The sequence below is a fragment of the Amaranthus tricolor genome, chromosome 2 (assembly GCF_026212465.1).
Source record: "Amaranthus tricolor cultivar Red isolate AtriRed21 chromosome 2, ASM2621246v1, whole genome shotgun sequence".
Classification (NCBI taxonomy): Eukaryota; Viridiplantae; Streptophyta; class Magnoliopsida; order Caryophyllales; family Amaranthaceae; genus Amaranthus; species Amaranthus tricolor.
In genome coordinates, this window is record NC_080048.1 from 36161058 (window position 1) to 36187975 (window position 26918).

At 32.0% G+C, this 26918-nt stretch overlaps 3 protein-coding genes across 3 annotated transcripts; 2 read left to right on the forward strand and 1 right to left on the reverse strand.

The window, feature by feature from the left end:
- The first annotated feature begins 91 nt into the window (after window positions 1-91).
- Window positions 92-4750, forward strand: LOC130805144 (pentatricopeptide repeat-containing protein At5g47360-like). The gene is made up of 2 exons (XM_057669805.1): window positions 92-2272; window positions 3951-4750. The coding sequence occupies exon 1, from the start codon at window positions 390-392 to the stop codon at window positions 1827-1829; it is 1440 nt and encodes a 479-aa protein (XP_057525788.1). The 5' UTR covers window positions 92-389; the 3' UTR covers window positions 1830-2272; window positions 3951-4750.
- Window positions 4751-7130: 2380 nt separating this feature from the next.
- On the forward strand, window positions 7131-13244 carry LOC130806243 (subtilisin-like protease SBT1.5). The gene is made up of 3 exons (XM_057671249.1): window positions 7131-7832; window positions 10824-11022; window positions 11707-13244. The coding sequence occupies exons 1-3, from the start codon at window positions 7175-7177 to the stop codon at window positions 13091-13093; spliced, it is 2244 nt and encodes a 747-aa protein (XP_057527232.1). The 5' UTR covers window positions 7131-7174; the 3' UTR covers window positions 13094-13244.
- A 5814-nt stretch (window positions 13245-19058) lies between these two features.
- On the reverse strand, window positions 19059-21178 carry LOC130806346 (uncharacterized). Its single transcript, XM_057671377.1, has 3 exons — window positions 19812-21178; window positions 19308-19727; window positions 19059-19214 (listed from the first exon to the last, which is right to left on the reverse strand). The coding sequence occupies exons 1-3, from the start codon at window positions 19824-19826 to the stop codon at window positions 19059-19061; spliced, it is 591 nt and encodes a 196-aa protein (XP_057527360.1). The 5' UTR covers window positions 19827-21178.
- Between the last annotated feature and the right edge of the window lie 5740 nt (window positions 21179-26918).

Here is a 26918-nt window from a genome sequence, read left to right on the forward strand (position 1 = left end):
CCAAGACTTGTTTGGAAAAAAAGCTCATTTTGTTTAAATTTCCTTTTTATTTGTGGTTGATTTTAATTGGGTTAATCGGGACTCGATCAAACAACCCGTTTGCCCGCTAAACGGGCTGGGTATAGAAGAAGCGGCTTAACTTATTAACGAGCCAGGCTAACGGAGATAGAAAGAGGACAAATTCTTTAGAGAAATCAGAAAAACATGAAAGTGAGGAATTCAGCTTAGCAACAATGGCTGAGCCTGATTTCCTACTTCTAATGGAAAACTAACTATCCACGCTTTCAATGGCGAAGAAGAAATCAAACGGCCGCTCTCTATTTACTTCTTCCTAAGTCTTGCAACAAATTTAGGTTTTCTTCTGTATTTTTTTTTTCCATTTCATTATAATGGCATTTTTTTCACATCCTAATTTCTTTTCTTCTATATTCAGGCAAAAACTAAAATCCCCACTATATTTGTTCATTAATCGAATGAATTTTTCAACTGCAAAACAATTATATACCCATTTCCTAAATCACCCCAAAAACCCTGAAAAAACATTAGCTAGTATTGTTCCTCAATTGAATTTGAATGCACCATTTGTTAGTGAGGTTTTGCATAAATTTTCCCCAAATCATCCTCAATTGGGTCTTCGTTTCTTCATCTGGGCTGGTCTTCAGCCCAAGTATAGGCACTCTCAATATATGTATGGTTTAGCTTGTAAGTTGCTTGGAATTCGTCGAAATCCGGTAAGGATTAAAGAGATTGTTGAGTGTTATAAGATTGAAGGCTGTCCAACTAATTTGAAATTGTTTAAAATTATTCTAAATTTGTGTAGACAAGCTAGGATTGCTGATGAGGGTTTATCGGTATTAAGATACATGGATGATTTTAGGTGTAGGCCGGATTCAACTATGTATAATGTGGTTATTGGATTGTTTTGTGAACGGGAAGATCTTGATGTAGCAATGGGGTTGATGAGAGAGATGGAATCATTTGATCTTTGCCCTGATATGGTTACTTATATGTCAGTACTTAAGGGTCTTTGCTATGGTGGTAGATTGGAGGATGCTTGTCAGTTGCTTAAGGCTATGAAGATTCATGGATGTGCTCCAAATTCAGTAATATACTCTGCTCTTCTCGATGGGCTTTGTAGGGTTGGTAGTTTTGAAAAAGCTTTTGAGCTGTTAGCAGAGATGGAGAAGGAGGGCGGGGAGTGTACACCCAATGTCATTACATATACATCAGTAATTCAGAGCTTGTGTGATAATGGTAAGTCAATCAAAGCATTGTCGATATTGGAGCGTATGGAGGGCTTTAAGTGTCATCCTAATAGGATAACAATGGTTGTGGTGGTCCAAGGACTTTGTGTTGAAGGGTACATAGACAAGGCTTTTGAACTGGTCCGCAATGTGATTAGTGGTGGTCATGTTTCGAGCAGTGACTGCTATAGTTCTCTAGTGATTTCTATGATGATGATCAAAAGACTTGAGGAGGCACAAAAGCTTTTTAGGTGGATGCTAGATAATGATGTGAGGCCTGATGGGTTGGCTTGTAGCATTTTGATTAAGGCGATGTGTCTGAAAGAAAGATTTGTTGATGCATTTAACCTATATGAAGTTGTTGAAAAGAAGGGCTTCGTATCGACAATTGATTCTGATATATTTTCAACTCTACTTGTTGGCCTTTGCCAACAAAAACACGCAGCAGAGGTGACGAAGCTTGGTCGTTTAATGGTTAATAAAAAGATTAAAATAGATCCTTCTTACATTGATGATATTCATAAACATCTAGAAGGATCAATTGAGATGGAGTCTCTTTCGCTATTGTGTAAGGTGAAAAGTTAAAGTTGAACTACATAGTGTTTTGTTAGAGTGGTATTGGTTGAATTATCTGGTTAGATGTGTTAATCAACTGATGTAGAGTTTTTGTGTTGATATATATTAAATTATCTTGATGAAGTTGATGAGCAATGGAAGAAAGTAGCAATATCAATTGAGAATTAGAAGCTGGTATAGTGACATTATAGATAGATTTACAGCCATTTGAGAAATTTGATTAGCTCTGAAGGATTTAAGAAGCTCAACTTGTGCCACACACTCTGCTATCTCTATTTGTGTAGAATTTTGATTCCCGTTTTCATTCTCTCTTCTACAAGATACATGTTACCAGAATTACAATGTCATCACCAACATTGCATGGTATCCCTATTTGAGCGAATCAGCTTATCAAATATTTTCATCTTTGTTTCTTTGAAGCAAGTGGAATCATTGCACGTCTTTAACTTCAGGTAATTTTAGGTTAGAAGTTATAATTTTTTCGAATAGAACTTTTAAATTCAACTTTGAAATGTTGTTTTAAATCAAGTTGAAGGTACTCTTTGTTTTTTTTTTTTGGAGTTATCATGTGAAAAACACTGGAAATTGGTTCCTTTTTTTCCTATTCTTTGGGAGGTGGAATCATAAGATTAGAGGGATGCCTGTGGTTTATGTAGGTTTGGTCATCTGCAAAGAACACTTAAAACTTAACCGGTTAGAGGAGTGAAAGTATGAAATTGTGAAGCTTAGAATAGAAAGAGGTAGGTTGAAGATTGACCCGGATGATAGGAGGAAAAATTAGCATGAACAAATTTAGAATTTAGTTTGCATAAGACAATACATAAGAGTGAATGAAGGAAGAAAATATATGTGGATGATTATTGGAATTGATTTTGTTAGTTGTAGATTAGTCTTAGATATCATTACTAATGTTAGGCAATGTCAAACAATTTTTATTAGAGACGATTACCTATACTAATTTGTTTTGTTTCATATAGCCTACCTCATAATGTTGGAATCAAGGCGTTGGCATTGTTTTTGTTGGTCTTTAGTGAGTACTTAGAGGTTCACTTATTAGTTGTTACTAATGACTAATTTTATTGGTTTTCGATTTTCGAGTAATTTGAAGTCTGTGAATTTTTTGTTTTGATTTTGATTATGGATGTTTAGGTTTCTTTTTGGGTTTTTTTGGAGGTAATTGCTTTGAGGTAAATTCAGCTTTTCAGAGAGATGGAATTTAATTATGGATGATGGGTTTCCCAGAAAATTTATTATCAGGATGGTGTATTATTTGAATGACTTTATTTGGTGAAATATTTAGTTTTAAAAAGCACACCTCGCTTTATACCTTGCGTGACTCAAGCTCAGGCTCAGCTGAAAACGCCTCGACTAGGTGAGGCAAAGCCCACTACAAGAGGCGTGCGCCTCGATGCACTTCACGCCTTGTGCGCCCAGTGTGCCTCCTTGTTAGGCTGGCTAATTAACTAATGCTTGTTTGTTGGAAAAAGAATTAGAACTCAAAACTCAAATTTACTTGAATATGAACTTTAAATAACCGTTGCTTCTTAAAGAAAAACAAAAAGCAAAGCATGCGAAGAAGAAAATAATTGTGGGAAATTCTTCATATTCTCATTACAATAGTTTTGTGCTAAAGTGGTGTTTACCGCAAGGATAATGAATGTTTTCAAACTTGTCGATACTAAAATATGAATATCATATTGTTTGAAGTAATATACGTTTTAAAATTGATTTTTAAACTTTAGTTAAAAAGTGCGCCTCGCCTACAAAAAGCTCACGCCTTTGCTCTGCGCTTTGTGCTTTGCACCTAGGCTCTAAGGACCTTTTGCGCTTTGGTGGACCTCGTACTTTTTATACTAAGGTGAAATAGTAGCTATCTAAAATATCTTGAAGTTTGTTCCAAAATGCAAAATTTTGGTTTCAATCACGGTCATGAAACAATTTTGCGGTCAATGTGGATACTTAACAGTTGTCACGGTATATTGATCACGGCTTACATTACAAAAAATTTGCAATATGGTTGCGATAACGAGATGCGAGCGATATTTTGCTCTATGGTTTGTGTTGTGAGTTTACCTTTTTAATGTAACTTACGACTGAGATACTTATGTTTGCCATGCATTGTGTTCACAGGTAAATATTGTTTAGGCTTAGAAGGGAGCTATTTAAAAAGATCAACATGGTGAAATAAATGGTTTAGTTCACTGTAGTTCGACTTTTGAATGTTACTTTTTTTGGGTTGGATCAGAGTCTTATATAACGACAGCAAGTCGAGGTGCTGGATATTCTATTTCTTTTTGCAGATGCAGAAACTATAGAAATACTACATTGCTCATACCGTTACGTATTCTCAAGGAGTTCAGTAGATTATCATTGTTCCAGCTTTTTAACATAAGACAATATACCAAGCTTTTCTGCAAAGAATCACAGTGCAAAACAAGGTCGCATCACCATACCCTAAAGGTTTTGGAGTTTATTACGACTAAAATACAGGTCAAGACAACTGCAATACCATTCGTATTAATGGCAAATCGTTTTGTTTACCGCTACCAGGACCGAAACCGTATGTTGGGATGCTCCCTGTCAGGTTTGAGCTGTGCATATTCTCCTAATCTGTGGATGACTATGTACTTTTATTGAAACATGGAACAGTAAATAACGTGTCTTGATTTTGACTGCAACATGCTCCAGTTTTTCCGCTATTGGTGGGTTCGAATGATGGTGATTCGAGGCCATTAATCAAATATTATGATTGTTTGTGATTTAGGATAAAAAGATCCATGCCCCCCTATTGTCGAGATGCATCCTTGCTGTTTAGAAAATCTATGAATGCTAGTGATGTTATTGAAAAAAAAGATGATCAATGTATTGCAACTCTTTCTTTGATGCTATTGAAAAAGTTTGGCAAATACAAGGTTGCTACTTAATGCTTACATATCATGGACACTGAGTGCTCGTTCCATGAGGTGCTCGTTTGAACATCTTGTGCTCGTTTGAGCACATGCAGTTATCTTTAGGTTTTGTTATCTTTAGGTGGTCTATTGGTCTTCACCGAAGAAGGACTTGATAGCAAAGACATACAAACTCCAACCAACGTTCATATTAATCGCATCCTTAAACCCTAGTACAAATCAAGTTTTGTGCTATCCTTAATTGTGTCCAATCCTTAATAGGAACAAAGATGAAGATTATAAGATTCGGGTGTTCTAATGATGTGTAGTTTCTAAATTCAAAGGCTTGGATATTTTATCCCTGACCATCTGATATGAAAATTAAATATATAATCAATTCGAGATTTTTTAGGAGTATAAGCTTTAAATATGTTAAAATTAATATAATTAAGACTATATACATCTAATAAATGAAAAATAGAAACATCAAATAAGAATAAATGGAGTATAAGATTAACATTTTAAACATTATGTTTATATTAATGATAGTTAAAATATCAATGATCAAATTTATTTAAATTTGACTTTTAAATTAAAATAAATTAACAATACATAAACAAACGGAATCAATACTAATTAAAAAAAAAAACTCCTGGTATAAACATTTGAATTGCAGGCAAGACGAAAAGAGCTCATCATTCCCATGAATATGAAAAATCAAACCTCTGTCATAAAAGTGAAAGAGAAAACTGTAAACCATTCAACTAACCTATAATTTATCTTATAAACATGAAAAACTACTTCCTAATTAGAAGCAAGGGAGTAAAGTAATGGCATGAACTTGTCAAAACTAATAATATAGTCCATTGTTAGTAGAGCATGCTTGAAGGAAGGGAAAGCACCAAGTTAAGTACATAAATTTACCATCTTCCACTACATTTATTAGTGTTTTGCTAACAAGGAGCTAAACATAAAGGCTACACGTAACCTTTTGCAAGATTTAGAAATTATGGATTTTGAAGCATTCTATTTATCGATTATATTGTTAGTGGAATAAATTAATGAATGATAATGTGAATCTTTTTTTAATTAGTTCAAACTAACATAGTGAAATCTACTAGATCAACTATTTCATAAAATTTTTGGTACCATTATTAATTTATAAAGAATAATTTTAAAACAATATCATTATTATTATATTTAATTTTGAGAATCAGATTTTGTCTTAGTTAAAGACCAAATTCTAACCTAATCCTCAACCTTCCTTAACATTTCCTATAATAAAAAAAACTAATTTCATTTGTATATCCAAATTCCTCACGATCAGTTTGTACACGATCTTAAAACATAATAATGGTAATAAAATTTATTTTTGTTAAGAAAGTATGTTCATGTTCATGCTTGTTCGTCCGAATTAGATTTTTGACTTTAATTTTTTTATTTTTAGGTGATAATTAATGTAAATTTGTGAAAAAAAAAAACATATTTGAGAATTGAGAAGCTTCATTCCAATGAAAATGATATAGTACTTTTCATTAAAAAATTACATTAAAAATAATTTGTATCGTTAATTTGTTAATGTAATTTATTACTTGTCATCAAACAGAACGTAAAAATTATAACTGAACGAACAATGTAGAAGTACAAATCTAGAAATGGATAAGAGTAGATCGAAACAAGTTACTTAATCTAAATTTGACTCGAATTAAGCGATTTAGTTTATTTTTTCGATCAATTAACTAAATGAGTTGACACTTCTTGATTAGTTTTTTGATTATATTGGTTTAGATCAAGATTTTCTACCTAAACATAACTTGGTAGGACTTTTTTATGAGTAAAAATTCAAAGAACTAATTTGATAAATATGAGATCTGGAAAAAATTAAGAATGAGATATATTTTAATCATAATAATTTTAGACAACAATCAAAGGTATTTATTCTATGGTGAAATATTCTTTTATCTTTTAAAATCTTCAAAAGGTTCAAAAAAATTTGTTAAAATTTAATATCAAATGAATTAAGTGGATGACTTGTTTTGTATAAGAATTAAGATCGAATATTTTGTCAATTTAATAACACAAAAATTTCAATTAAGACGGTTTCACAACAATAAAATCTTTAAGTGAGTTAAATAGCCAACTAAATTGATTAAAATACCAACTTTTATACGTAAATTATATTTAATTCAATTATTCAATGTTTAACATGTCATTTTAAATATTAAAAATTAACACTTTAAATATATAAAATACTTAAATTAATTGTTTAAAAGAGCCACCGTATGAACATATATCAGCATAAAACGATATAATATAAAAATTACTCATTTAATCTAAATGTGGTATATTTTATTACTTGTCATACAAACCAATTTTATTTGCAAGCCCTATATAAATCCCCAAGAGCCTCAAACCCTAAAGCATCCTTCAAAACTCTAATTTCCCTCCAACACCAAATTTTCTATAATGTCACATTTTTATTGCATAATAATTTTCCTAGCTCTCTTCATTTCCCTATCTCACATTACAATAGGAGAAACCCACAACCAAGAAACAACACAAACTTACATTGTCAAAACAAATAATGACCTTAAGCCCCTTGATTTTTCTAACATTGAGGAATGGTACAAGTTTATTCTTAAGAAAACAAATTCTAATCCCAATACTTCTTTGCTTCATGTTTACAAAACAGTCTTCCAAGGGTTCTCGGCCCGACTTACACCCGAACAAACCCGCTCATTGCGAGCTCAGATTGAGGTTAATGAGATCATCCAAGACACAATTTACCAATTACACACCACAAGATCACCTCACTTTCTTGGCCTTGATTCATACAATAAGCCCATGGGCTTACTAAAAGAGAGTGAATTGGGCTCAAATATTGTAGTTGGAGTCATTGACACGGGTATTTGGCCCGAAAACCTTAGCTTTAAAGATGATGACCTTGGCCCAATCCCGGCCCATTTCAAAGGAGAATGTGTTGGAGGGGAAGATTTCCCATCCACCCTTTGTAACAAGAAACTAGTTGGTGTAAGATACTTTGGTTCAGGGTTATTGAATAATGAAGCTAAATCAGCTAGAGATACTTCTGGCCATGGCACTCATACTGCATCCACAATTGCAGGTAGAGTAATTTTTGTATGGACTGCACGATATCAATTATATTTTCACTTAAAACTTTTCATTTCTAGAGAAAAAACTTAATTTTTTAAACAAGTAATTGATTTTCTTCTCATGTAAAACATAACTAGGTGAATATCCGTGCTAAAGCATGAGTTATCTAACAATCGATGTGTCATAAAAAAAAAAAGAAAATTTAATATGGTAATCCTAAATGTTTTGCTTTTCCACATAGTAGACAAAAGTTTTTTTAATATGTGTGGTACGCCTAAGCTTTTAATTTTTTCACTCGGTAGATAAAAGACTAAGATTTTGGTTAAATTTATGTTATTATTACTCATCATAAAGAGTTTTTTTTCATAAAAACAAACATTGCGATCACCTTTAGGCCTTATGGGACACATTTTTCAAAAATATGTTTGAAATGAGTACTTAATTTAATTTAGCAAAAATGTTAATGTTTTGTCTACCATATAGAAAAGTTGAAAGCACGGAGGCACTATGCAAATTAAAAATATGCTTGTCTACCATATGGAAGAGTCGAAAACTCAAGAATAGCACGTAAAATTTCTCAAAAATATTTGATACGTAATGCTTCCTTATCATAATGAAATTCATCAGCGATAAGCTTATTGAAGTTATGCCTACCAATTACATGGTCCCGGCATAACTTACAATTGTAGTCACATAAAGAGCACCCATTTCTATGTAAAAGTATTCCAACCTCTATAAGCGGTATATCTGTTGTTCAGAATAGATTGCTTTAATCAAATTTATAATTCAATAAAATAATATATCTTATATCTAAATAAATTATTAATCTTAATTTCCGTAAATATTTCTTATGAAAACTTCATTAAAAAATGGAGGGAGTACTCGCTCTGTGTCCATAAGTACAATTGTAACAGACTTTTTGACGGAGTCCATATCAACATCCCTATCAATAAAATATACTAATAAAGACGACTTGAAACACGTGTTACACTGTCATTAAAAATTTCCAGCATTTTTTCTATCATTGATAGAGAAAGTTTTGATATTTGACTTAATATTTAAGAAAACATTCAACTCATTAAAACATGTAATATTTGTTGATTGACTATAATTGTATGTGACGATCTATTGAAATACTATATTTTCTTATATAAACCAAAAGAAAATATACATATAAATCTTCATTTTAACTTAGATAATAAATCATTATCACATAATGGATAAACAAACTAATTTGACTATTTTTTCAACTAAATCCTCCCTCCTATTTATCATGATTGAAGACTTTTAAAGTTTATTTGTCTTAATTATCAATAATTACTATGAGATTATGTTTTAGATATTGGTGTATAATAAATTTATTTAATAATTTAATAATTATCGTAATTAAATGTCAACATTTTCACACTCCTTAATTACAGTCTTTGTGAAAAAAAAAATGTATGGCTATGCTTTGGTTGTTTTATAATCTTCATCATTTTTATAAACCAAGAATAATCTTTCAATCTGATATATCTTTTCCAGCTTGATTTTGTGAGCTTCATCAACGTAAACTCCTTTTGGTGTTGTTGCATACATGCATGTCTCTTGTCATTCTGCAAAACGTAATATTACAATTCTTTTATTTTCTTCATTTTCATTTGTTATTCCCGTGATCACTTTTTATATATATAGATCTCAATGCCAATTTAAAAATTAAATAATTTTAATTACGAGTTTTTTAAAATTAGATGTTTAGATAGTATATATTGAAAATGTGAGACAAAATTATCAAGATTCTACATGAATATGTTTTTTCATGTAAATTAATAAGAAATCGTAATTAAAATTTGACACAAAAATTTATAAATTCTATTTAAGAAGAATATAAAAAAAATAGAGAGTAATAAACAATGTTAAACTTTGGACTTTATATAAACCATGAATCTTATGGATGTATAAAATCGTAACCTTGCGCCATACTAGATCAATTATGTTTATCTTAGTTGGTGATTAAAATATTCAATATTAAAAGATGTGGTTTTTTTATTTCTTTAGTATTGAGAACAAAAATTGATCTATTTTTTTTATCTAAAATCGTGCCAATATTTTTTGATGTTATGTGTAATACTTCTTAAAATATAGGCTTGTGTTTAAACGAATATCATCTTCATAGACATCACTCCTCTTTTAAATTCATTATATTGAACCTAATATTTTTTGTGAATTGAAGTTATAATTAAGTTTAATATTTTTTGACTCATTATAGATATGATAGTGCATATTGGAATATAAGTGGAGACATAATTACTTGCAATGGTTAAAGCTGTTTTTAATATGTTTTTCTCTAATAGAATTTACGAATTTTATTGTTAAATTTTAATTATAATTTTTCATCAATCTATAAAAAAAATATATTTATGTGAAATCTTAATAGATTTGTCTAAAAATATTTTCTAATTGTATTGAGTACTACATAATAGAATAATGATGTTTATTAAAACTAATGATTAATTCATATGCACAAATAGATAACACTGATTTTCTACTTTGGCGGAGGAAGTTATAACCCGCCATTATTATGAAGTGAAAGGGCTAACGGGTCGGATGAAAGTGCACATTGAAGAGTGGGTTAATTGTCTATTTATAATGTCAAGGATATTCAAAGTAAATGCATTATTTTATACTTAAAAAGGAAAAATATCAAAAAGGTTGATATAAAAAAAGGAAAAATTAACATTTATAATTCAATATTTCATCCATTTATGGTGAATAATTTTAAATTTAGATTATTTTTTAATAAACCAATCTTTGTCTTTAATTTGCTGTCAGCATAATAGGGTATGCTGATAGCAAATTAAGGATAAAAGTTGAATTATATTATAAATGTTAGATTTAAAAAAAAAATAATCTAAATGTGGAGTTATTCATAATTTACCCACTTCTTATAAGATAGAGTTTATATATGCGTTATAAAACTAGTGCACATTAATTTTATTGTAAACTAAATCTATACCCGCAGGTAATATTCGCGAAAATGTGTCCTTTTTCGGGTATGCTAAGGGTGAAGGGACAGGGATTGCACCAAAAGCAAGGCTATCCATATACAAAGTGTGTTGGGAATACGGGTGCTTTGGATCCGATGTATTAGCTGCCATTGATAAAGCTGTTGAAGACGGTGTAGATGTAATATCCATCTCCTTAGGTGGAGCCTCTAGCAGGTACTGATATATTGAATATCCGATGACTTTCCATCTTATAATTAATAGGTGTAGCCCATCAAGTTTATATGTTAGTCAATTTCTGTTTGATTATTTGATGTGAGATCACATGTGAGTTATTTTTCCAACGCTCTTTTTCACATGTGAACCCATTTTTTAATTGAGTAGAAAAGCGGAAACCGTCGGCTCTGATACCATAATAAATTTTTCATTGGGCTTGTACGTTACAAGAACCACGCAAGAGAAGAGTTGACTCACGACTACATAATTTGCTTTTAGTGAAATATACTTAGTGACATTAAATAAACCATTTAGCAACACAATAAAAAATCATACTAAAACTTTTTGCGGCATAGAATCTAGTAATATTTCTCATAAATGTCACTATAGACTATAGTAACAATTACATATGTCATTAAAGACCAAATAAAGTGTCACTACATCACTTTATAGTGACACTTATAGTGAAACTTAAAATAAAAATCAATTATTATTACCCTAAAAATATAAATCAGCGGTATTTTTTTAATGTCATTACGAAAAGTTAAATTTGTTGTAGTGACACACAAGTCTTCTATTCTAAAACCAATTGGTAATAAGAAGAGTAGTCCATCAAACTTATATGTTAATCAACTTCTCTCCAATTGTTTTACGTGAAATTAGATGTGGCTTATTTTTCCACAGGTACAACTTAGACCCGCTTGCCATTGGATCATTCGGAGCATTAACGAAAGGGGTGTTTGTATCAGCATCAGCTGGTAATTTAGGACCAAACCCGAGTTCCTTATCAAACGAAGCTCCATGGATCGCCACAATCGGAGCAAGTACCATTGACAGAAAATTCTTAGCTGATGTAGTACTAGATAATGGTGTAGTTTTAACTGGTGCTTCTCTTTATACAGGGGGACCATTACCTAAAAACAAAACATATCCTTTGGTGTACTTTTCATCAGATTTCTCTAAGCAACTTTGTATGCCTGAATCATTTGATCAAAAACTAGTCGAGGGGAAAATCGTGATTTGTTCTATAGGAATGATTAGCCCGATTGAGAAAGGAATAGTTGTAAAAAAAGCCGGTGGTGTAGGTGTTATTGTCGTTATCAACAATCCTATAATAGGCCCGAATGATACCGTAAAAAGCGATCCCTTTCTGTACCCTGGTGTCACACTTCCTTACGGGCCCACAAAAAGTCTTCTCGATTACATACATAAACGCAAAGTTAAACAAGGGACTATTCTGTTTCGAGGTACTGAAACAGGCAAAAGTATAATTGCTCCGATGATGGCTGTGTTTTCATCTCGAGGCCCAAATAGGCAGTCGATATATGTGCTTAAACCTGATGTTATCGCACCAGGAGTCGACATTCTAGCTGGTTGGCCCGATAACATGCCACCATCTTTTATACAGGAAGACCCAAGAAGATCAGAGTTTAATATCTTATCAGGAACCTCAATGTCCTGCCCACATGTATCAGGGGTAGCCGCCTTACTTAAGGCGGCTAACCCTGATTGGACTCCCCCTATGATTCGGTCTGCCTTGATGACAACCGCGTATAAGGGGTACCATGAAGAAACAATGAAAATTAGTACCCCACCTACATTTTGGGACGAGGGTGCAGGACATGTGAATCCAGAAAAGGCTAATAATCCGGGTTTAGTTTTTAACATAACCGAAAATGATTATATTGATTTTCTTTGTGCTTCGGGTTATAATAAAACCGAAATATCAACAATAGCAAAAACATCGAATCGTTGCGAAGAGAAGAAGGTAAAGGAATGGGATTTGAATTACCCTGCAATTATTGTGACATCTGATTTACAAGGTAGGATGATTTTAAGGACACTAACAAGTGTAGAGTCACAAGAAAGTAGGTATAGTGTTTTTGTTGTTGAACCTAAAGGGATGAAAATAAGGGTAAGTCCCTTAAATATGAGTTTTAAGGGCAAAGGGGATAAGCAAAGTTTTTCTGTTGAAGTTTTTGGTATGAAAGAGGCAGGAAGTCATGCTGTTGGTACTGTCACTTGGACTGATGGTAGCCATAATGTTACCATACCTGTGGTGCTCACATGAAAAATATTATTTTATGTGTTGTTTTTAATATTTTAAATAATTTGGCTAGTTTTATGAAGAAAGAAATTTGTGTTATACTTAAATAATTTGTTGTTGTATGTATGTCATTTCGTATGTCATGAATTGATCTTATCACTATTAACTTCCTAAATGATCACTTTAAGATAAGGAGTGTATATTAGGCCAACCCAATAGAACTGGTCTAACTGTAAGACCGTCTCATTTAAGAATTAGTGAATATATATAAATATAATATAAAAATTACAAAAGCTTCAAAATTGCCATTGCAATCAACTTATTAATTTCACCATCCTTGTAATTTGATACTCTTACAGATTGTTAGACTATAGAAATAACTTATATGTGACTCTAAGCAATACAATAAATACATCCATCAAAATGCTATTAAATGACTCTTATTTATAATGAAATTTAGGGGTCCGATTAATAACTTCACTCTTGTTACTGATACTACATATAAAAAAATTATTTTCGATTAATTATTAATAACAATGCAATAAATAGAAATATAATAATCGTATGCTAAGATTCAAATTACAATATTTAAATTTCTTCATCTCCATAATAGTTTTATTTTTTAAGAGAAAATTGTCAATTATAAATTAATTTTCTTTAATCTACTGAAAATAAATTTAGCTATTATGGAGTATTTTAAATAAATCATCTTTAAAATCTTTGTAAATCAAACAATTAGGAATAAATATACTGGTCGGTGAATTCATAATCATTGTCTCGTTGAATTTATTTTCAACAAATAAAAATAAGAATTTATTTTAACAATTTCCCTTATTAAATATAGCAATATAACTCGAAGGAAATAATAAAACTGTCCCGTTGAAATGGCTATAATATTGATTCCTTTCTTTACGTTTGGTTTAATTTCGGAGAAAACAAGACAAAAGCATGAAATGTATTGATATTAAGAAAACCAGATCAAGTGTACTTTCGATCAGAATTTGTTGACTTAATAATTAAAAACATTTCATTTTATTATCAACCGACTGTTAGGTGATTTTTATGGTAATGAATGTTGATCCAAAAAATGTTTTCTTTATAACTTTTTATTACCATTTCATATCGCATTTTTAAATATTAATAATGAATTTTATGAAAAAAATAAGATAATTGAAAGAGAACAATACTGAAAGAGAACAATTATAACTATAAAAATTGTCAAGGTATTTTCTATCAGAATTACATTAATTTTTCATAACGACTAGCACTATTTAATACTGACTATCAAGCATACGAAGAAACAATCCCAAATTAATGTCATTGATTTAAATAAAAATACAAAAACAACAATACAACAAATTTATTTGCTCCCTTTCACTCATTTTAGATCAAAGAAAATATATTTAAAAAAGTAAATATTGATAATAAGTGAAATGAAAAGATAAATTGCGTGGATGAAATTAAAAGACGGGGTGTTCGACAATCGATTGTTTGTTAGTTGGCTTTCAAGATGGGTGTTATTATTTATCGCCACCTTTTTCATTTTATCGTCACCCCTTAATGAAATTACGAATTTGCCCCTGGACTTTAAAAAATTACGAAATTGTCACTGGACTTAAAACATGTTTAACAAATGTAACTTGTACTTAATAAAACTATTATCACTTAATAACATTATTATCGAGACTCTATATATATTGAATTTTTAGAAGCGTTCTTGTAGTATATACGAATTCAAACACGGTACTATCTCTCTAAAAACTCTCTAAAAACACTACGTTAACTTAAACAAGCTAAAATCGTACATCGAACAACAATGGCATACGAAAACGAGCATGATAATGATTCGGTAAGTAATTAATCGATTCGAAATTTTTTAAAAAAGAAATTTCCAGACAGGCCAGTCGCACAAAAATTACGACCAGACCTAGGCTGAGTCGCACAAAAAGTGCGACTGGACCTAGGCTGAGTCGCACAAAAAGTGCGACTGTACCTAGGTCGAGTCGCACTTTTTATGCGACTCTACCTAGGTACAGTCGCACATTGGTTCAATTTTTTTTTTATATTTTTTTGAATTTCGAATTATAAAATTTCTTTTGTTTAATTAATTTATTTTTTAAGTTATTGTAATTTAATAAATGTTGTAATAAATTATTTTATTTTTATATATTATTATATTATGATAATTTTATTATAATAATTAGTGTTGAATTTTTTTAATTCGAAAATTTTTTTTTAAAAAAAATAATAATAATACCAGTCGCACAAAAAGTGCGACTGTACCTAGGTCGAGTCGCACAAAAAGTGCGACTGCACCTAGGTAGAGTCGCACTTTTTGTGCGACTGTTATAATTTTTTTTTTTTTTTTTGAAATTCGAATAATAAATTTTATTTTGTTTAATTAATTTATTTTTTAAGTTATTGTTATTTCATAAATGTTGTAATATATTATTTTATTTTAATATATTATTATATTATGATAATGTTATAATAATAATTAGATCTGAATTTAAATAATTTATTTTAATGTTTAATTATTTTTTTAAAAAATTATTTCTTCTTATTTATTATAATTATTTATTAAATATTATAATAAATGATTTTATTTACTCATATATTTTAATATATTATTATATTACGATAATGTTATTATAATTATTATTTTCAGGACTTTGAAAACTTAGGGGAAGATGTAGATTATTCTGATAGATTTGTTACCGATAGAGAATTTGATTCTGTAGATGATTTACATGCTTGGGCTGATGAGATAGCGCTAACAATTGGTTTTCAATTTACACGTGCTTCATATAAACAAAAGGAAGGACATTCTAGAGTGAGTTTGTACTTAAGATGTCACCACTACGGAAATATAAGGGGTGATTTGCATAACTTAGACAATGTTGCCCGACCTGGTTGCAAAAGTAGGGCTTATGGGTGTAAATTTATGATTATAGGAAGTAGTTGTAAACCAGGGGAAAGACCTTGGACGGTTAGAGTGTTTCCTGGTGAAAAAGGAAGACATAACCACCCGTTCTTCATGTACAGAGATGGTCAAATAAGAGTAAATAGGATGACTGTCGATATTAGGCAGCACATACGAGATCTCAGTGCAACTGGCATGCAACCAGCGTTTACAATGACTTTAATTAGAAGGAATTTTCCTGGTTTTATTGCTAGTATGAATCAAATTTACAATGTAAGACAATCAATAAGGAGAGAAGAGATGGATGGTAGGACTCCTCTTCAACACTGTCTATATATGGCCACGGAGCATAATTATGTAGTCTGGACAGACTTGGATAGTGAGGGGCAGTTGAGCAGATTATTGATTGCGAATCCAACATCTATCCAGATGATACGTTCGTGGCCCCATGTTGTGTTGATAGACACAACGTACAAAACGAATAAGCAAAAGTGACCCCTTTGCGAAATCATTGGAATGAAGCCAAAGAATCATAACTTCTTGGTTGTGTTCTGTTTGATGCGAGATGAGGCGGTTGTGTCTTATTATTGCGTGCTGGAGAGGTTGAGGGATATTTACGGCAGAGTCCAGACGCCCGATGTAATCGTAATGGATCGGGATGAGGGTTTGTCTGCAGCTATTCGTGCTGTCTTTCCAGGTAAACAGGTTTTAATTATTAATTATTGTCGATCTATATATATATATATATATATATATATATATATATATATATATATATATATATATATATATATATATATATATATATATATATGTATATATATATATATATATATGTATATATATATATATATGTATATATATATATATATATATGTATATATATATATATATATATATATATATATGTATATATATATATATATATATATATATATATATATATATATATATATATATATATATATATATATATATATATATATATATATATATATATATATATATATATATATCTCAATTAATTTTAAATTTATGTTTAATGCAGATGTACGACATTTATTATGTGTATGGCATATTGGCAATGACGTGGAAAACATGGTCGATAAATTGTGCGGCGGCAAGAAAAATCAACAGGGGCAGATATTCAGGCAAACAAAATGGAACCCCTTGGTTAACAATCTGACGATCCCTGAATTTGAAAACAGATGGGAAGGGATTGTGTCTACTTGGTCGACTAGGAACAGAAGGGTCGTGTAATATTTGGCTGGAACATGGATTCCTCACACAGAGAAATTTGTGCGTGCATAAACGAATAATTGTATGCACTTGGGTAACCAGACTACCAGTAGAGTTGAAAGCCAACACTCTTCCTTCAAGTACTACTTGGGTAGCGGTAACAGCTCATTCGATACGCTCTATAAAAGGGTACACGCACAAATAACGAATCAGCAATCGAGGATAATACAAGCTCTGGAGGAATCTATGAATTCCATTTCAAGGACGTCGCGACTTAATTTTCTAAGACCATTGTATCGTCATGTTTCCATATTTTCCTTGGAACAATTGATGATGGAGTACAACCGGATGTTAAACTTGGGTAGTTGTCTTTTTGAAAAATGCGGTTGTGTCATTCAAAAAACCCACGGATTACCATGCGCGTGTTACTGTTACTTGTCAATCAAGTCTCATGGTGCTTTGTACTTGGACGATATACATCCATTCTGGAAAACGTTAAAGTACTTAGAGGCAGAAGAAGACGCCAACGAAAAAGTACGGCACGCAAACGCCGATGATAAAGAGTACTTTCAATCGTTGGTGGATGATGTTTTAAAAGTCGACCCCTCAGTTGTAAGACGCGTGTCTCAAGTACTTGAACATGAACTACACCCTGATATTAACGATATACCTGAGCCACAAGAAAGTCCACCGAGGAAGGGAAGACCAATGACAACCAGAACCCTGAGGAGAAACAAAAGTGCATTTGAGTACAATAGATCGTCCTCAAGGGGGTCGCGGATCCAGATCTTCCTCACGCGGGAGAACTAGTGGTAGATCTAGCAGCCGGTCGCATCAATCGTCAGTTGGAATTAACTTTAGTTTCAACTTATCTGGTTACCTTATTTCTTTTCATATAATCATATATGTTTTAGATCAATTGAATGATATTAATATACTGTTATTTTCAGATGGTTCAGCAGGTCGTGATTTTTAACTGTTTTCGTGGTCAAATCACATTCCGTTTATTCTTCTGCCGTATCTGTTTGATTGGATTGAAGTTATAGGTGACGGTAATTGTGGATTTAGAGCTATTGTCGTCACAGAGTTAGGGGCGAGAAAACATGGCCTCTTTTATGACGTGCAATGAGTTTGGAAATGGAAACGCATAGAGACCAATATGCACGCGTGTATATATCAGCAGATTTGGTGGAGGAAACTATATACAGAATTGGTGCCCACAGCAAAGGACCTACTCCGTACAGTCACTGGATGGAAATGACAGCATTATATTCTGCAGCAACGTTTCTCAACATTGCAATTGCATATTATGGCTCTCCTGATGGTAATCCAATGTATAACTGTTTAGTGCTTCCGTTAAGGAGAACAGGGGGAATGCATGGCGTAAACAAAATTGTACATATTCTTTGGGTTAACGGGAATCAATATGTTCAGCTTTTAATGAACGATGATTCATCTCCACTGCCGCCAGTCCAGCAAAATTGGAGAGCAGCAACTAACAATTCATGTATAGATTTAGAGAGACAGTATCGCAACAGGATATCACTTTGGAATAGACTGTGACGGCGTACAATGACGACAACAAAATAACACCACAAAAGACGCGGTCAATTTAGATACTCCATAGTGTTTATTGTACTGATTATACTTAGTGTTATCATTTTATTAATTTTATTCATTCTAGTAATTATATTTATAGTATTCATTCCATAATTAAGTTAGTGAATAAATTTTTAAATGAATCAAACGCAACACGTAATACTACAAATTTTTCATCAATACAGGTCAAAAAAATTTGTTCATCAATACAAAATCCACAAATGTCTATTAAGGGTTGTGCCCTCTAAACGCTTGCCATTCGGCAAACAACTCTCTAAGTTCATCTAGATACATATCAGCAGTATGTCTTTCCCGAGGCTTCATTTGCACAATAGATGGCATCCTGAGCAATGGCGCAAGTCTACATAGAAATTCAGCTGCAAACTGTAAAAATAAAACAATTGCATTGTCAAAAAATTAGACAGTCAATTCTGGTAATGACACATTAAAATGAAATAGACAAACAGAAACACTAACATATTCGACTCTGTTATCCGCTACATCGAACGCAGTAGCAGGTCCTTCACCTGGGATGAGAAATGAGTGGGAAGACACTCTAAACCGATTAATGTACTCAGGGGCAGCCTCTGATGGAACCGATGCCCGACGCAGTGCCTGCTCAACTACGTGGGCACAATAAGGGAACCTACTCCACATCTCCGTGTACATAGACGGAGAAGTGAATGTCACTGAGTAGGAACCCTGTGCCGATCGCAAAGCTTGGGTAGGTCTCAGCGGCGAGGGAAAAATGGCCTGTGCAAAACAGAGTTGTCTGACTGTCCTCTCAGGCAAATAGATTTCCACGATATCAAAACAGGTGATACCACCGATATAGGCGGTGCGTGGGTGCTCGTTCAATAAAGCCCTAGCAGAAGTCATGTACGGATTCCACTCCATCTGCTTACAATGAAAATTAACATAAACAACATACTATAAAATTAAAATAATTAGTATAATGATGTGTGAGGTCATGTACAAAACCTGTGTCTCTGTCATGGTGTCCAGTATGCTCCTACAGTTTCTCAGTCTGCTTAGCTAACGAATTGGCTTCTGCGCTGCCTTAGTCTTGTTCGGCATGTCAGCTTGAAGCGGGGGGGGGGAAGGTTGGGAAGTATTCGTAAATCCATGTCTGCAACAGTGTCAGACAACGGGCAATAGTCTTGCACCCAGTCCTTGTCGCCATACCCAGTTGACGATACATGTTAGCAAGCATCACTGCACCCCAAGCAATGTCATCCTGATCAGCAGTGACAGCAACAACTGGGTGAGGCTGCATCCCAACTCTAGTCTTATCCACGAGCAATGTGAAACCCACTATAGCCATGTAGTATGCAGCAGCCTGAGTCTCCATAGACTGAGAACGGTGGCATAACTGCAACAGTGCACCAACGTTAATGCTACCGCTAGTGAAGTGCCCCTTCCCACGTAACTCCGACAATGGCTCCCCAAACAGGCCGGCCAGGCCAAGCTGCCAGTCACAATCAGCAGGTTCAACGGGAAGTGAACCGTCAATGCCAAGTCCTAAGATGCGTTGCACATCGTGCAACATTATGGTCATCTCCCCCCACGGCATGTGGAAGGTGTTGGTATCACGCTGCCACCTTTCCACAAATGCCGTAATGAGAGCACTATCAATGTGCTGGTGCATTATATACGACAGATGACCAAGAGGAGTGGCAGGTAACACCCCGTTCAGACATGTCCTGAAGTCTGATGATTGCATCCAACGTCCTCTTCCTAGGACGACATTCCAAAATCGGAGGGGTGCGCTCGGATCCCTCAAATATAACCTTTGCTACGTGCCCACCATAGCTGGGTATTAAAGTGGTACCAACAGGGCCCCCGGGCTGGGGTGATGTGATCAACCAGTCCATATCCGCGGATTGTGAGCGCCTCCTCCCCCGTTGAGCCGCATCCTCAACCTGGCTGACTCCTGCGTGATCAGAAGTGCCAGCCGCGCTATGCCCTCTAATCCTAAACTGACCGGCATGCCCTCTGACGAGCGTCCAATCAACTGGATGATCGGCAGATTCATCCTGACCGACAAACTCTTCCCGACTGATAGAATCGTCGTAATCAGTATCATCGTCACCTGAGCCTACCGTATGACTATGCAGGCTAATCTGGCGCTCAAAGCGACTACGCACATGGTCTAGGGTAGTTGAACGTTGGGCCTGACTATGTCTGGCCGCCTGTTCTTGCGTTGCTCGCCTTGCAGATCCCGTAACCCCCCTCTCAAGGGGATCCCCTCTCAGTAAAGTCGGCCTAGAGCTATTGCCGCTCAATAAACATCTAAAAAACCCTTTTTCTTTTCCTTGATTTCCAGCCATTTACTACAATTTTCATATTTTAATTACTATTAATAAAAAATTAAAAGCATAAAAAATTAAATTAAGTTATATTCATGTTAATTACACTTACAATATTAATTTAATAAACATTTAAGTTAATTTAATATAAACACTTACAATCATATAAATTATTAACAACCAAAATAATTCACAATTACAAAAAAATCAACAATTATTATATTCATAAATATTTAAACAACTAAAATTTAATAAATTTATTAAACAAAAAAAATTCATTCGAAATTCAAAAAAAAAATTAGAAAAAAAATTAAATCTAGTCGCACAAAAAGTGCGACTGTAAGGTACAGTCGCACTTTTTCTGCGACTGGAATTAATTTTTTTTTTTTTTCCTTTTTCTCAAATTTAAATTAAAAACTACTTCTTACAATAACATAATCATAATATAATGCATTACAACATTTGTTAAATAACAATAACTTAAAAATTAAATTAATTAAACAAAACAAATTTATTCGAAATTAAAAAAAAAATTTTAAACCAGTCGCACAAAAAGTGCGACTGGTTTGAACTTTTTTTTCTTTTTTCTTTTAATTTCGAATTTAAATTCAAAAATGCTTCTTATAAAAACATTATCATAATATAACGTATTACAACATTTATTAAATAACAATAACTAAAAAATAAATTATTTAAACAAAACAAATTTATTCGAATTTAAAATTAAAAAAAAAATTGTTCACACCAGTCGCATAAAAAGTGCGACTGTACCTAGGTTGAGTCGCACAAAAAGTGCAACTCAACCTGAGTACAGTCGCACTTTTTGTGCGACTGAAATTTTTTTTTTTAATTTCGAATGAATTTGTTTAGAAATTAGCTCGATTTTTTTGTTAACGACTTCAAATTCAAAGCTTTAGCTCCGATTAATTTTATGTGAAGATTTTGAGTTTTTAGAAGTAATAAGAGTGTTATTGAGTGAATTTAAAGTGTTTTACAGAGGTTTTAAGTGCAGTGTCAACTTCGTAAATTTTTAAAATCTAGAGATAAATTCGTAATTTCATTAGGGGGTGGCGATAAAATGAGAAAGGCAACGAAAAATAAAAATTGGTTAATTATAATTGAATTTTAATTGCTGTTGTGAAGATTTTGCAGGTGTAGGCCCCAAGCACGAACCCCAAGATGATACTTACCAACAAATGCCAAAAACTTTAAACACTGGCGCACACTAAGAATATCCATTACCTTAATCACCGTTTTCCTCCTCAAATTATCAGCATTTTGAACAATTGTAGCTAAATCAATCTTCCATCTCTCCATTGCCTCATCAAAATCCCCCATTTCCCCATCAACTAACCTCCCATACTTCTTAAAATTACTCATTAATGGCTGAAATCCCACACTTTCCTGAACATTTGCAAAATCATCCACAATCATTCTCTCTTCCCGTCCAATTTCACCCTTCAAAACCCTAATTTTCGACACTTGTTCTTCTTCCAATTCAATAAAATTACCCACAAAGAAAAATGCTAATGAGGGTTTAAACCCACCAACCCAAATAAATGTTTTTTCAAAACTACTCAACCATGGTGGGGATAATACAAGCAGAATGTCCTGCCATATAACTCTAGATTTCGCATCGTAGTACTCGGCGTAATGATCCAGTACTCGCTCGATCAAATCCCCATTGTTATTGTTGTTGTCGTTTTCGGGTTGGGTTACGATGAGAAGTTGATCGAGAAATGATTGTTGTCGAACAAGCCATCCGGTGAAGAAAACAGAGAAAGATGAAGCTGCTGCCATGGATGATTGTTTGAAGGAACTAATGTTGTGTAGGTAGGTTAGGGGGAGGGGTATAGTTGAATTTGGGTGAAGGGTATTTATACCGGCGAGTGTTTGGTCGGAGAGTCGGTGTACATGCATACATTTTCGAATAAATTGGAGTTGGTGGGTTAAGTCGGTGTAGTGTGCTAAAAAAGTAGGTCGGGTATAGGAAATTCTTCCTACGTCCGATATTATTCGGTATAAAAATTTAATATTATGAAAATGTGCGAACAGAATTATATTTTTTCTCGTATAATAATCGAAATATATAAATTACTATTGAATAATGAATAATGCATAAATTGCTTTAATGTAAGTAATATGGAATAGAGGAAATACAAAATAAACAACTTAAACAAAAAATTTTAAATTAAGGCTGAAAAAATTAGATGTAATCAATGTTAAAACTATAAAATAAAAACAAAAAAATTTAAGTAGGTTAAGTGGATGAAATCAGGTCAACCTGATCTGTTGCAAGTTGGATTAGGATTGTGATATTTGACCCAATTAATTAAACAAAATGGGTTTGAGTCAAAAGATTTTTAACCTATTTATATATAATTTAAACTTATTCCAACCTAATCTGTTTGATAGCCTAAAAAATTAGGGGTGGAAAGATTTTGTTGGAGTGATTTATTGGATTTTGATTTAAACGAGGACAAGTTGTGTTATGGACGTGTACGGCTTTCTTCACCCGTTAGCTTACTTCACAGTTCACCGTAGAGAATACAGTTGAAAATGATCTTATGAAATATGGTGGTTGTAGTTGTATCTTTGCACATGACGGTTACCTTATTTTATGGTAGTTTGAAAAGATGAATGATATTGGATTTGTACAAGACAATACCTGTATAAGAGCGGAATTGATTGCACATAAATTGATGAGGTTTAATCCTAAAATCGGGTACCTGATCGATCTGGATTCGAAAATTCGAATATTTAATTTTTTGAATAGAGAAACTCATGGTCCGGTTTAATTCATATCATATTAAATTCTTTAAGGTTGCGTTTGAGATCAAACATTTCATTTCAATTATAGATTTCAATTATGAAATCTTAAATGAAAAATTTGAGAATAACAAGGTTTGAGAAGTCATCCTCAAATCTTCAGCATTAACTAATTTTATAACAATGGTGAATTTTACTCAAATCTAAATTTAAAAAGTTTTTCATTGGCAAATATTAAATTTGAGTCAATATATATTTAAATGAAATCATCATTCCCAAACATAGCATAGTTTTTGGCCTTTTCAAATAAGTTTACGTTTTTTTAGACATAAATATTTAAACTCACTTCGCCTATTTTTTTCTTTAGTCAAGCTTATTTTTAAACTGTTTCATTTTGGGAACATGATTGAATTTTCAAAGAACTATATGTCTATATTAGTTAACAATAAATTAGTTATGCAACTTAATTATAATTAAAAATTTGTACATATTAGTGAATTCAACAACCTAAACAAATTCTTTTATCAAAAAATATATAATATTTTTTTAAAAAAATAAAAAATAAAAAATGGAAATCGGATATTCGGTTATGCCAATATTCGATCCGTATTAGGATTCGATATCCGGTTTAAAATCGAATATCTGGTCCAATTATCCATTTTCAAAAATCAGATCGAATATCCGGTTTAACATCGAATAGCGGATATTTCAGATCGAATATTTTGAACATCCCTACCTAAAGCTTATATTCCAGAAGAGTAGTTCATCAAGCTTATATGTCATACAACTTCTCTTGAATTTTTCAATGTGGGTCACAAATGAGCTATTTTAAATAGGCATACTATCTATTGACCATGTTGAATAATCAAAAGTTTGAGCTATGACTATGGTTTTATAACGGATTAAAATGTTATGAGTGTCGTTGTTAGTTTTTTAAGTAGTTGTACTTGTGAGTAGATGTACAAATATTATACTATTCGATAAATGTAGCAATTATGATAGTTGTTAGAATACAATATGTTGAGAAAAATAGTAGAAAAAATATATCATTGTTGTTTTTAATGTTATGAACACTACAAGCTGTAACATTTTAAAAACAACTACATGTCAAATCGTGGGTGCATTTTGCATCAAACGACTTTAATTCAATTTTATTTCATGTGTTGGGTCGAGTTAGGTCCAATTGATTTCGAATAAAAGAAAAACTAATCTAAATAATCCCACCTATTGCCTATTTGCTGCAAATAATCTCAACTATTGATTATTTTTAAATAATCCAATCTTTGTAATTTTTTTGCTGACAACATGCCTTGTCGTATTTTAAGCAGCTATTGTAAGTACCTATCAAGCTACCACCAAAGAGGAGAGTAGGGATAGACCAACGAAAAAACATAGAGAGGAAGAAGAAGTGAGTGTAGCGACTAGTATGTGCCTATAATAGCCGGTTAAAATGTACTGTGACAATGGGTGTTGACAATAAAAAATATACAAAGATTATCTTAAATTATTTAGAAATAATCAATATTAAGGATTATTCACAACAAATGGACAAAAAATAAAAGTATTTAGAACAATTTTTCCTCCAATAATTGTCCATGTTTAATCTCTACTCTTGTAACAATTGCTTTCATACGAATTAAAAAACTCTATTGTTGAAGTGAATCAAAAAATAAGAAAATTTAAAGATCAATAACCATTGGAATTTGAAATAAACGCAAAGGATGGAGATCATATTGTACAAGACTCTAGAATGTCATTAGTATGAGTGTAACTGTGTAAGACTGTATGAGATGGAGGTTTGCTAGGTAAATAATCGTGATTTATAAATTTGACAAATTATGTGCAAAATATATATAAGTCTATGCTTTTAATGATTCTTTTTTCTTTTTTTGTTCTGATTATTTTATTTTTTTCATTTGTCGTTTATAGTGATTTAGAAATCACCATGATTAAATTAAATTTTTTAGTATGAGATATCGATGTACCAACTTAACCAACACTAAACAAGTAAATATGTGGTGATTTGTGGCGGTATAATTGTTCCTGTTGTGAATTGACACAATTAAGTAAAGACTAAATTAGAATTAGTTAAGAGTTTGTCTTAAAGGAATATTATGTTGGTTTGAGAATTTGTCCTTACTATCTAGCCAACATTGCAATAAGATCACCCCGACTCCTGCACATGTAACAAGAGTTAGGACTTAGAAGAGCCTGAATGGTTTTTCGGAGACCTTTTTGGATGTTCAAATCAGTAAGTGTTCTTTGTCTAATATACCGTTGCCCAATTGCACATTTACTCTTAGTTTGTAGAATTAATATTAGAGCTTTTTAACGGCGTGAGGCCTAAGTAATGTAAACAAATTCTTTTTTGTCTTATAAAATAAATGTGTTGTTCTAGAAAAATAATTAAAGAGAATTAATAAAGTTCGTTCTCAATAAATATTGCTTGAAAATCAATAAATATTTAAAAGCAAATGCTGGATTGTTGAAGATTATATATATATATATATATATATATATATATATATATATATATATATATATATATATATATATATATATATATAAAAGTTTGCTTCTATAATAATCTAAACGTTGCTGCGATCATTTATAATTAATGATTCTGATTTAAAAAAAATAACTCTCCTTCTGTTCGCCGATGATACTTTCATTTACCATTATAGATCATTCCATTTCTTGTTTCATTGAAGAATTTTTATTTTTATATTTATATCATAGATTTGAATATAATCAACCCTATTCTTTCTAATTTTAATATTTTATCAAATTTATTGGTCATAACATATCTTCATTAACTTTATTTTAATACTTTTATATTGCTTATGATTTCACGTATATCTAACTATTAATTAAATATATTTTAATAATTATTTATATTTTTTTCACTAAATTTATTTTAATATTTTTAATAATCTTTATTTTTCTTCATTAACTTTATTTATTCAATAAAATAATCATCAATCATCTAAAAAAATTATTTCTTTTTAAT